Here is a 13,370-nt window from a genome sequence, read left to right as displayed (position 1 = left end):
TAAACACTGTCTGCAATCTTTGAGCCAGATTTTTTTGTTGTTGTTGTTCATTCTTAATTCAAGGAGGTCTCTCTTTATAGTTTGTATAGAACAAATTTATAGCTAAGTAATGTAAAACAGGTATGTATTGTGTACATTTTAGTGGGATTATTTTATTGAGCTTTAGTAAATGAGATAGGTGCAATTAATTTCACAAAACTTTCCAACGTGATGTGGAAGACTGTTTCATGAACTCTCAAAGATGTCCAAATCCTAATTCCCAGAAACTGTGAATATATTTTTTGGGTTAATATATTACTTACATGACAAAAAGGACTTTACTGATACAAGGTGTTCAAGGATTGTCCAGGTGGGCCCAATGTAATCTCAGGAGTTCTTAGAAGACAAAATGTATGCAGGAGAATCCAAACAGAGATGGAAGCCAAAGTGAGAGTGGTAGGATTGATAACTGGAAGGGGTCACTATCCAAGGAATATTTATAGCCACTGGAAGGTGAAAAAGGCAGGAAACATTCTCCTCTAGGGCATCCAGAAGGAATACACTTAGCTAATACCTTGCTTTCAGTGCAATTAGACTAACTATGGTCTTCTTACTGTTAAAACTGTGGGATAATACATTTGTGTTGTTCTTAGACATTAAATTTGAGGTAATTTGTTAGAGCAATAGGAAAGTAATATAAAAAACAGCATAATTATTTTTAGGAAATACATGTGAACCAAATAAAAAAGGTAAAAAACACTAAACTCATTTTTAACATTTATTCATTTAAAAAAATGTTTAGCAATGAAATAAATTGTATATTATATTCCAATATATTGCATTGGGTAGAGTCCTTAGATGTTGTATATTGTTAAGTACTTGACTGCTAACTGAAAGTTTGGTGGTTGGAGTCTATCCAGAGGTGCCTTAGAAGAAAGACTTGGCAATCTACTTCTGAAAGATCATTGAAAGCCTTCTAGGAAAGTTCTTACCTGTCACACATGGGGTTGCAATGTGTGGGAACCACTCTAAGACAACTGTTTATTTATTCATTCATTTATTTTAAATAGCATTGCAAATGTTGTAATGTGAGTTTAGCCTTTTGCTTCAATGCTACACAAGGAGCCATGCCCAAAGAAAATAGTTTTCTAATGAGAAATATACATCTGTAATTATAAGCTGCAAAGCCAAACAAGCCCTGAATAAAGTAAAAACAAAGAAATACATTAACAATTAACATGAAAAGCTTAAAGATTAACAGGATTAAATTATAGCTCTTTTTGGCTTTTGAGATCAGAAATGTCCAGCATATATTTTATCTTGCAGGCCCTCAGCTATTCTGTTTGTTTATGACCAAAGTTAGCAGTGGGCTCATTTATGTGAGTCTCAGAGTTCCTGGTTGTGCCTCATGTCTGACCTTCCTGAAAAGATCATATATTCATTTTATTTCCAGACACTGTGCTTACATCACCTGCTACACCCACCCTCCCTCCTGCCATTGCGGGGTAGTAGCATTGTACATAAACCAAAAACCAAAAACTCACATGACTATTAGCTTTTTTTTTCTTTTTTTGCAGTAGGTTTCTTGAGAATTGTTACCACTTTTAAGAGATGACATTTTTGTCTATTAACACTTTCATTACACTAAATAAAAATGTGAAAAAAGTGATGTTTAATGTTGATGGTTTCATATTAAAGATAATAAACTCTACATGATAAATTTCAGTATGAGAATATAGTGTGGAAAACATTTACTATCCACCATGATTAGCTCAATATAACTTTTTTTGCTTTTTCCACATGTCTTTGAGAGAGGAGGAAAAATGTAGAATGATTTTATGTTTATTTCAGTCTGCTGTGGCACATGTATTTCAAAGCACTCTTGGGCTTAGCTGTTATTTCCCCTACATGTTACTTTCATGTGTTATGAATTTATTTTAAGTGTAAGACAAAAATGGGTTAACAAAACATGTGATGGAGAAAATGGTGCAATAGTTTATTAGTGGAGAATATGGTATAAAAATACAGAAAATGTAAAATTATAATAAAATGCTTAGTCCTTGGGTAACTGGTGAGTGTGTCAAGGAGAATGATCTGACTTTCCATCATCTTTCAAGCAATGATTCTCATATAGCTCCACCACCCATTAGCAGGTTTTCTTTTCCTTGTTTAGAGAATATGTTGTTGCTGTTAGACACCAGCAAGTCCATTCCAATTCTGGGCCATCCCATGTGTTACAGAGTAGAATTTTCTTGGCTATAATCTTAAAGGAAGAGAATCTCAAGGCCTTTTCTTTCCTGGTGCTGCTGGTTGAGTCTGGTTCTCCAAACTTTAGGTTAGCAAAACAATTTGCACCACCTAGATACCATTGGTTTGCAACTGTTTCTTCTCATTTGCAAACAAATACACTAGCTAGTTTGAAGACCCTCAAGGAGATGGATTGACACAGTGGCTGCAACAATGGGCTAGAGCATAACAATGATTATGAGGATGGCTCAGGGCCAGGCAGTGGTTCCTTCTGTTGTACATAATGTCACTATGAGTACGAATCAACTTTATGGCACATAACAACAACAGATACCATATTTAGAGGGTATCAGACAAAACCTTTTAATAAGTTATAATTTATTTAAAGTATGTATTTATTTTCAAATTGTTATTTATTACATATGTAAGTTTGTTTTCATTGTATAATTGGAACCTTTATCCATCTAGGAAGATTGGTATTTTGAATTGGGAAAGAATGCATCAATATTTTTCCTACTGAAATTAATATATTTTTTTAAACCATTTAAAATGACTCTTCACTTAACAGTAGTTTTGTCAGGAGAAAATTAAGACTCTTAAAAGAAGATAGCTGTAGTTATATATTTATATTAGATTGAGCAATTTCCTTGGGTTACTAAGGAATCTCTTCAGTGCATCCTTCACATCCTTATTCCTTAGGCTGTATATGAGAAGATTCAGCATTGGTATCACTAGGGTGTAAAAGACTGAGGCCATTTTATCAGTATCTAATGAGTGGTTGGTCCTTGGTTGCAAATACATGAAAAGGAGGGTCCCATAGAACACAGTGACTGCCATCATGTGAGAAGCACAGGTGGAAAAAGCTTTTTGTCTCCCTTCTGAGGACTGTATCCTCAAAATGGTGAGGACAACGTTGAAGTAGGATACTATAACAATGATCATGGAGAAAAACAGATTGGCACCTGAAAATGTAAATGATGCTGTTTCTGGAATGTAAGTATCAGAACAGGACAATGCTAGCAAAGAGACGTTATCGCAGTAAAAATGGTTGATTACATTGGAAGAACAGTACCGCATAGAGAACACACAGGAAGAGACAGTCAGTGCTGTGGTCAGACTGAAGAGGTATGTGAGGGATACTAGCAGAAGGCAGATCTGCCGAGATACCACCACCATGTAGAGCAGGGGATTGCAAATGGCCACATAGCGGTCATAGGCCATTGAGGCCAGTATGAAAATTTCAGCCACCATGAAAACTAAGAATCCACCTAGTTGAGCCACACAACAGTAGTATGAGATGGTTTTCTTCTTAGCCAAGAAGTTGACCAACATTTTAGGTGCAATGATGGTAGAATTGCCAAGGTTAATGATAGCCAAATGTCTAAGGAAAAAGTACATGGGGGTTTGAAGTCTGGGGTCAACACTGGTAAGGGTGATGGTGCCCAGGTTCCCTACCACAGTCAGCCCATAGATCACCAGGAAGACAAAGAAAAGGGGGACCTGGAGCTCAGGAAGATCTGTGATTCCCATGAAAATGAACTCAGTCACCTGTGTGAGATTCCCTGGAGCCATTTATTGTGTGGTTTCTTCTTTAAGCAGGGAATTGGAAATAAATTAATAAAAGGTAAAATTAATTTTGCTGTTCTGGGGTTATTCCTTGTTACAGTTTCATTTAAAATCTGTTTAGTTTTGCTCACACTTAGGAATGTCATATCTTAATTGCTTCTCTCCCACATTTTCAGAAATTTCCAAAATATAACTTCATCAGAATACAACTGAGGCTGATTCTTAAAATTGTTTCTGTAAATGATTTATATATTCACCATTGCATATAGTTTAAATATTGAATTATATATGTATTGTACGTCAAATGAAACAAACAAAAAAAGAAACCAAACTGGTGGCCATCAGTTGATTCCAACTCATAGGACCCTATTGGACAGAGTGGATCTGACCCATAAAGTTTCCAAGGAGTGCCTGGTGAATTTGAACTGCCAAACTTTTGGTTAGCAGCCATAGCTCTTAACCACTATACCACCAGGGTTTTCTATATTCTACATTAAAAAAAAAAAAAAACAAAAACCCAGTGCCGTCAAGTCGATTCCGACTCATAGCGACCCTACAGGACAGGGTAGAACTGCCCCATAGACTTTCCAAGGAGTGCCTGGAAGATTTGAACTGCTGACCCTTTGGTTACCAGCCGTAGCACTTAACCACTACGCCACCAGGGTTTCCATATTGTAATAGAAGTATAAATATTGAATTATATATATGTCCACCATATACATATGTATGTTGTACATGGGGTTGCTATGATTCCAAACACAACAGAAAATAAGTATATATATCATAATATATATACATGAATATTTGTCCAGTGATATTGGATGAGATATATATATTTTCTTTACCACAGTTTTTCAAGTGATTAAAAAAAAAAAAAAAACCGCCTTAACAGAGTTGGAGTTGATGAGCCAGAATGACCTCCAGCTATCTTTCTGCTTAACTCACACAGGCCTCCTCTTCAGCCCTCCCAGCTTCATCTCCTTGGGTATTTTCTGTATTTCAGTATCTCTGTGGGAAACACATCCAGAACTGTGGCTTTTTCCTTAACAGTTTTTACCACATCACTCTGCTTCTGCTACGCACAGATAGACCTGCGTCTCAATACTGTTCCTTCTGTAGGTGCCACAAGGCTGCATCCTTCTTTCTTAATCACATTTTCTTTCTTCTGCCTCATACACCAGAACGGTCACTGGATTTGTTTTCCAGATAACTTTCTATTATTACTTTTTAGCAGACTTCTCTCCCTTTTCCAATTTATCTTCCTTTTCCTTAAACTTTGAAGCCTGTTTGTCATTGTTTTTATAGTTAAGTTTTATTACTTACAGTTTGGATTTGTTAAAGTTCAATGATTTTACTCTACTTCTATAGAGAAATGAGTAGGATCGGATGCTAGCTTTTATTTAGTGTCATTTCATGCTTCTCGTTGCTGTTGTTAGTTGCCATCTAGCAGATTCCAACTCATGGTGAACCCACATGTGCAGAGCAGACCTGTTTCACAGAGTTATCAAGACCGTGACCTTTCTGAAGCCAGTCACCAAGCCTGTCTCCCTTGGGTGAGTTTGAACCACCATCTTTTCTGCTAGTATCCAAGTGCTTAACCTTTTGTGCCACCCAGGGCCTCTCATTGTGTGTCTAGAACTAAGCTAAATGTTTTGAAATAATTATCTCTTATTCTGTGTTGGAGCTTTGGAGATGCATGTAAATATTTCCATGTCTGATGAGATGACTGAGGCTCCATGAAGTTAAGTTTCTTAGAGCGTGCATAGACGTTGACTGGATAAAGGTGTTACCGCACTTTGGCGAGTTAGAGCCACCTGCCACAAACAACCAATTCTAGAGACAATGGTGAGGTGGGTAGTAAGAGCTTTATTAGCTATGCTGGTATATGGACACAGAGGGGAATGATCTCCTCCTAAATTTGCTTGTCTCCAGGAAATATTGTCCAGCTGGAGTTCCATAGGGAAATGGGGACATGGGTTTTAGGAAATTGTGGAATGTGCATCCTCTTCCTTCTGTTTGTTTTTGGTGGTCTTAACTCACACATTTGATCTTTTCCTGCCATTATCCCATAGGGCCAGGGGGTGACTGGTGCCATTCTTTGTCTTATTTGACAGGCTTAGTTCATATCAATTGTTTTCCACAGTCTTGGAGGAAACATTGGTTAACACTTAACCATTTGGGGAGCTAACATCAGGATCTTTCTTGAAGGCAGGGATGGGCTAGGAGAGGGAAAGAAGAGAAAGAAGAAAGAAGAAGGAAAAAAAATATTGACTCAGGTACTGTTTAAGATAGGGCTGAGCATCCTGTTTCAAAGGCATGGGCTAAACATAGGGCTTATTCTTTTCTTTTTAATTTGGTTTGTTTGTTTTGCTCTTGCCCTTGTTGATATTGTTGCTTTATTCCACCAAACACTAGCTCTTTGCTTTTGCTCAAATATTTATATTTTGTGTAGTGCAAATTAACTGGCATACTGCACATATATAGGTAAGTAAGCACAAAGCTTGGCACTTAATGATTTCAAAATAGATGTCACCTGTACTTATTAGTAGTAGTAGTAGCTTATTTTGAATGATGTTAATATTTTTTATCTCGCTCTTTTTTTTTTTTTTTAACATCAGTGTCACATTCTACCTGTGTAGAGAGTCTTAAAGTTGAAAAAGAAATAGCAATTAAATTATAATTTTGTATATGCAAAATGGGTAGTCCTGGTTGCGCAGTGGTTAAGTGCTTCACTGCTAACTGAAAGGTTGGCAGTTCAAAGCCACCAGCTGCTCCACGGGAGATAGATGTGGCAGTCTGCTTCCCTAAAGATTTACAATCTTGGGAACCCTATGACGCAGATCTACTGTGTCCTTTAGCGTGCTAGCGGTGGGGATCGGCTCAACTGTGATGGGTTTGGTTTTTTGGTTTTGGTGTATGTAAAACTCTGGACCACCTGGTATTCAGCTATATCTTTCACAAAACAAAACAGGCTCTTCCACACACATGACTCTCTCATTTTTTTTTCCATTTATAGGTACATCAAATATGTATCTGATAAGCTGATCCAATTTGTGTTATACCATCTATCCCATATCTCTTATCTCCTACCATGAAACAAAAAAGAATGTTAACTTTTATAACAGGGTAAATTTAGCATGTAAAATCTTATAGCAACACCCACTTTGATCAGCATATTTCCTGTCAGTTTGCTGTACATAATGCTATTCAGTGCATCGGTCACTCCAAAATATAATAGATTTTATAAACATATTCTTCATTTAACAAGAGCAAGAACATCAACAACAAGAACATCAATTACTTATTGTCTAATGTGCATTAGGACAATTAGTTTTGAGGAGGGAGAGTGTATATATTTCATATTCTTATTATTAATTCCCTCCTCTACTAAATACAACTGATGGAAAAGTCAGAGTTCTTTTTTTCAAAGTGTACATGTCAGAAAAATGAAGTTTCTGTAGAACTACCCCCAATTTTCTCCCGCTTGTTTTTTCTCCCCCGCACCTTGTCTGACTGAACGCTCATCCCTGAAAAGATTTTAGTTTTTTTACCAATAATTTTGATTCTAAATCATTTTGTGAATACATAAATTTTATAGATCTACTCACATAATAATACATCAGTATATAAATTTTTGAAAAATATATACCTAATATTATTTTAATGTCCCATTTCATTTTCCAAAGTGTCATAGTTTGCATAAGAAATGACGCAAGGAAAAGATTAGGCCAAAGGACTTATGGGCCTACGACTAGCACAGCCTCCACCAGACTGAGTGTGGCACAACTAGCTGATGCTCAGCTACCACCACCAGCTGCTCTGACAGGGATCACAACAGAGGGTCCCAGACAGAGCAGGAGAAAATGTAGAACAAAATTCTAACTCACAAAAAAAATGACCAGGCATACTGATAGAGACTAGCGAAACCCCAGGAGTACGGCTTCTGTATATGCTTTTAATTCAGTGCTGAAGTCATCTTGAGATTCACGCTTCAGTCAAAATTTAGACAGGCCCATAAAACAAAATGAGACAAAATGGGCCCTGTTGTGGTTTTGGCAACCAATGTCACGAAACAATATGTGTATTAATTTTTTAATGAGAAACTAATTTGCTCTGTAAACTTGCAGCTAAAGCATAATATTAAAAGAAAAGAAAGAAAGAAATGATACTGCCAGCTAATTATTAAAGAGTTTTTGAGTTGATTTCAAGAGTATACTTCCATTTAACTTATTTGGAGGTGGAAACCCTGGTGGTGTGGTTAAGAGCTAGTGCTGCTAACCAAAAGATCAGCAGTTTAAATCCACCAGGCGCTTCTTGGAAACTATATGTGGTAGTTCTTCTACTCTGTCCTATCGGGTAGCTTTGAGTCAGAATTGACTCGATGGAAAGTTTTATTTGGAGGTATTTTGCACTAAGTACAAAAATTACTTCTAAGTATGAGCTCTCAGTGGCCACCAGGACATAGAGACTAACTGTTGGCATCAAAGACTCTTTTCATCCTAAAATTTATGACCCTGGGCAATACAAAAATCAAGAAAGGGGACAAAATTTCAGTTTTATCAACTCTGAGTAGTTTTGTAGCTCTTTCTCAGAAATGTAGAATCTTATGTTTCAGGAACACTTAAGAAGTTTCATATCTAGCATACACCAAAAATTAAACCAAATCTTTGCTGTTGAGTCGATTTTGACACATAGTGACCCTGTAGGACAGAGTAGAACTGTCCCACAGGGTTTCCAAGGCTATGATCTTTATGGAAGGAGATTGCCACATCTTTCTCCTGCAGAGTGGTTTGTGGGTTCCACACTGCTGACTTTTCGGTTAGCAGCCAAGCCTTTAACCACCGTGTCACTTATCTGGTATAGAGTGCCTTCTAAAACATCCATGAAATTCTGCCAGTTTTAAAGCAGAAAGCATTTCTCTTCATACTAAGGCAACATGTACTCCCTGGAATGAGGGTTCTTTATTCTATATAGTTCAGGAGATTAGATTCCCAAACTACAATATTTAGAAAATGTCTTTAAAGTTTTTGCCATATTTTTATACTTATAGTACTATTATTTACTTATTTGTTCTTAAATTTATTTAATTTGAACTACTTTTATATGAAAAACACGTTTTAACAGGCAATATTTCATTTTTTACTTATATAAAGTTCCTACTTGCTACTGTGTAAGACGTAGATGTGTGTATGCTTCAACATTTATGTACACATACACACATACATGCGTGTGTGCATATATATATACACATGTGTATGTATATTTAATTTCAAGAAGTTATTGCTGTGTTATCAAATATCATCATATTCACTTCTTTAGATTGTGAAAAGGGAACAATTTATACTTTTTCTGTCTGATATCATTCCATCTCCATGGGTTTAGATCACAATGGAAGAAATTAGGGCCCATAATTACATCCATTCTTTGTACACCAAACTGCTAAGAATATAAGAATGTGCCAAAGGTAGGTTATAATTAGACCAAGATCTCAAAACACTTAAGAAATATTTCAGCATTGATATCAGCATGGATACAATTTGAATTTCTCAAGTTATCATTACTCTCATTGGTAGATGGCATTTAGTGTCTTTCAATTTTTTTGTTCCAGATGCTACAGAACACTATCACAAATCATTACAGCTGATATTTTTTTTTAGCGGTAACTCTACCTAGATTAAGACTATCTGGTAAATACAGACACCTGAGTTGAATTCATACAAGAAAAAGTGAATGGACTCCTAGACTGATATACCTGATAAGAGCTCTAGCCATCTGGGGTCAGGATGCCAGCACTCCAAAAGTGAAAATAATCAAGCTAGCTCACTGAAGCAACCCATTCTGGTATACCAAAACAAAACAAACCAAGAAGCTACAACACAATAAGCAAGCTTAGACAAATACAATAACTTAAAAATGGCTCAGAGACAAAAGTCAATATCAAGTCACTTTAAAAAAAAAAAAAAAAAACCCAGAATCCAGGGATCTTCTAGGTGAAAGTGCATTCCTGGAATTACCAGAGCCAGAATACAAAAGGTTAATATACAAAACCCTTCAAAACATCAGGAAGGAAATGAGGCAACACGCAGAACGGACCAAGGAACACACAGATAAAGCAATTGAAGAAATTAGAAAGATTATTCAGGAACATAATGAAAAAGGTAATAAGCCGGAAAAATCCATAGACAGACAGCAAGCAGAAATTCAGGAGATTAACAATAAAATTGCAGAAGTAGACAACTCAATAAAAAGTCAGAGGAGCTGAAATGAGCAAGTAGAAGTTAGAATTTCTGAGTTTGAAGATAAATCAATTGGCACTAATATATTTGAAGAAAAGTCAGATAAAAGAATTAAAAAAAATGAAGAAACCTTAAGAAGCATGTGGGACTCTATCAAGAGAAATGACCTATGAGTGACTGGAGTACCAGAGCAGGGAGGGGTAACAGAAAATACAAAAAGAATTGTAGAAGATTTGTTGGCAGAAAATTCCCTGATATTCTGAAAGATGAGAAGATATCTATCCAAGATGATCATCAAACTCCACATAAGGTAGATGTTAAAAGAAAGTTACCAAGACATAATCAAACTTGCTAAGACCAAAGATGAAGAGAGAATTTTAAGACCAGCTAGGGATAAACAAAAAGTCACCTATGAAGGACAGCCAATAAGAATAAGCTTAGACTACTCGGCAGAAACCATGCAGGCAAGAAGGCAATGGGATGACATATTTAAAAAATTGAAGGAAAAAAATTGCCTCCCAAGAATCACATATCCATCAAAACTGTCTCCTAAATATGAAGGTGAAATTAGGACATTTCCAGATAAACAGAAGTTTAGGGAATTCATAAAAATGAAACCAAAACTACAAGAAATCCTAAAGGGAGTTCTTTGGTTAGAAAATAAAAAATATCATGTATTGAACCAAGACTAGAACACTGGGCAAGCAATCAGATGTTAACCCAGACTAAAAAGGAATCAAAAAAACAAAGTAAGGCTAAAAACAAACAAACAACAACAACAACAAAAAACTCAAAACAGAATACAGTGGTGTTATTATATAAAAGAAGACAACATTAATTTTTTAAGGAATGTAATCATAGATCTTCCATATGGAGAGGAAGATACAATGATACAAAGAAATAAAAGTTAGGTTTAAATTTAGAAAAAATAGAGGTAAATAATAAGGTAACCACAAAGGAGACAAACTATCCTACTCATCAAAATAAAATACAAGAAAAAAATAGAAACTCAGCAGAAACAAAATCAACAACAACAAATATGAGGAAAGGACAATATATGAAGATAATCTACTCTGTACATAAAATTAAGTGGGAAAAAGAAACTGCCATCAACACACAAAAAAAGACATCAAAATGATAGCACTAAATTTATACCTATCCATAATTATGCTGAATGTAAATGTATTAAATGCACCAATAAAGAGACAGAGAGTGGCAGAATGGATTAAAAAAAAACACTATCTGACTATATGCAGCCTACAAGAGACACACCTTAGATTTAGGGACACAAACAAACTAAAACTCAAAGGACGGAAAAAAACATATCAAGCAAACAACAATCAAGAAAGAGCAGGACTGGCAATATTAATTTCTGAAAAAACAGGCTTTAAAGTTAAATCCATCATAAAGGATAAGGAAGGACACGATATAATGATTAAAGGGACAATACACCAAGGATATATAAACATCTTAAATATTTATGCACCCAATGACAGGGCTGCAAGATACATAAAACAAACTCTATCAGCATCAAAAAGTGACATAGACAGCTCCACGATGATAGCAGGAGGTTTCAACACACCACTTTTGGTGAAGGATAGGACATCCAGAAGAAGGTCAGTAAAGACACAGAAGATCTAAATGCCACAATCAACCAACTTGATCTCATAGATATATACAGAACACTCCACCGAACAGCAGGCGAATATACTTCTTTTCTAGTGCACGTGGAACATTCTCTAGAATAGACCACATATTAGGTCATAAAGCAAGCCTTAACAGAATACAAAACACTGAAATATTACAAAGCATCTTCTCTGACTATAAGGCCATAAAAGTGCAAATCAATAACAGAAAAAGCAGAGAAAAGAAATCGAGCACTTGGAAACTGAACACTACCGTGCTCAAAAAAGTGTGGATTATAGAAGGCATTATGGATGGAATTAAGAAATTCATAGAATCTAACGAGAATGGAAACACTTCCTATCAGAACCTTTGGGACACAGCAAAAGCAGTGCTCAGAGGCAAATTTACATCAATAAATGCACACATCCAAAAAGAAGAAAGGGCCAAAATAAAAGAATTATCCCTATAATTTGAACAAATAGAAAGAGAGCAACAAAAGAAACCCTCAGGCACCAGAAGAAAACAAATAATAAAAATTAGAACAGAACTAAATGAAATACAAAACAAAAACAATTGAAAGAATTAACAAGACCAAAAACTGGTTCTTTGAAAAAAATCAACAAAATTGAAAAAACATTGACCAAACTTAGAAAAGAAAAATAGGAGAGGAAGCAAATAACCCAAATAAGAAATGAGATGAGCGATATTACAACAGACCCAACTGAAATTAGAAGAATCATATCAGATGACTATGAAAAATTGTACTCAAACAATTTGAAAACCTAGAAGAAATGCATGAATTCCTAGAAACAAACCACCTACATAAGCTAACAGAAACAGAGGTAGAACAACTAAATAAACCCATAACAAAAGAGATTGAAATTGTAATAAAAAAACTCCCAACAAAAAAAAAAGCCCTGGCCCAGACAGCTTCATTGCAGAGTTCTACCAAACTTTCACAGAAGAGTTAACACCACCACTACTAAAGGTATTTCAGAGCATTGAAAAGGACGGAATAATCCCAAACTCATTCTATGACGCAACCATATCACTGATTCCAAAACTCGGTAAAGACACCACAAAAAAAGAAAATTATAGACCTATATACCTCATGAAGTTAGATGCAAAAATCTTCAAAAAATTCTAGCCAATACAATTCAACAACATATCAAAAAAAGAATTCACCATGACCAAGTGGGATTCATAGCAAGTATGCAGGGATGGTTCAACATCAGAAAAACAATTAATGTAATCCATGACATAAAGAAAACAAAAGAAAAGAAACACACGATTTTGTCAATTGACATAGAAAAAGCCTTTGACAAAGTTCAACGCCCATTCATGATAAAACTCTCAGCAAAATAGGAATAAAAGGAAAATTCCTCAACATAATAAAGGACATTTATACAAAGCTCACAGCCAACATCACCCTAAATGGAGAGAGCCTGAAAGCATTCCAACTGAGATCGGGAACCAGACAAGGCTGCCCTTCATGGCCATTCTTATTCAACATTGTGTTGGAGGTCCTAGCCAGAGCAATTTGGCTAGATAGAGGAATAAAGACCATCCAGATTGGCAAGGAAGAAGTAAAAGTATCTCTATTTTCAGATGACATGATCTTATACACAGAAAAACCAAAGGAATTCTCCAGAAAACTACTGAAACTAAGAGTAGAGTTCAGCAGAGTATCGGGATACAAGATAAACATACAAAAAT

At 35.7% G+C, this 13,370-nt stretch overlaps 1 protein-coding gene across 1 annotated transcript; it reads right to left on the bottom strand.

Annotated features, from left to right (window-relative positions):
- Positions 1–2,741: 2,741 nt before the first annotated feature.
- LOC100661970 (olfactory receptor 8J2-like) lies at positions 2,742–3,798 on the bottom strand. The gene has a single exon (XM_003422984.3). The coding sequence runs from the start codon at positions 3,796–3,798 to the stop codon at positions 2,851–2,853; it is 948 nt and encodes a 315-aa protein (XP_003423032.2). The 3' UTR covers positions 2,742–2,850.
- Between the last annotated feature and the right edge of the window lie 9,572 nt (positions 3,799–13,370).

Source organism: Loxodonta africana, chromosome 7, assembly GCF_030014295.1.
Source record: "Loxodonta africana isolate mLoxAfr1 chromosome 7, mLoxAfr1.hap2, whole genome shotgun sequence".
Lineage (NCBI taxonomy): Eukaryota > Metazoa > Chordata > Mammalia > Proboscidea > Elephantidae > Loxodonta > Loxodonta africana.
This window is presented reverse-complemented; position numbering and strand designations above follow the sequence as displayed.

Excerpts from the sequence above, each read along its gene's own strand:
- LOC100661970 (XM_003422984.3), bottom strand. The coding sequence starts at position 3,798 with ATGGCTCCAGGGAATCTCACACAGGTGACTGAGTTCATTTTCATGGGA.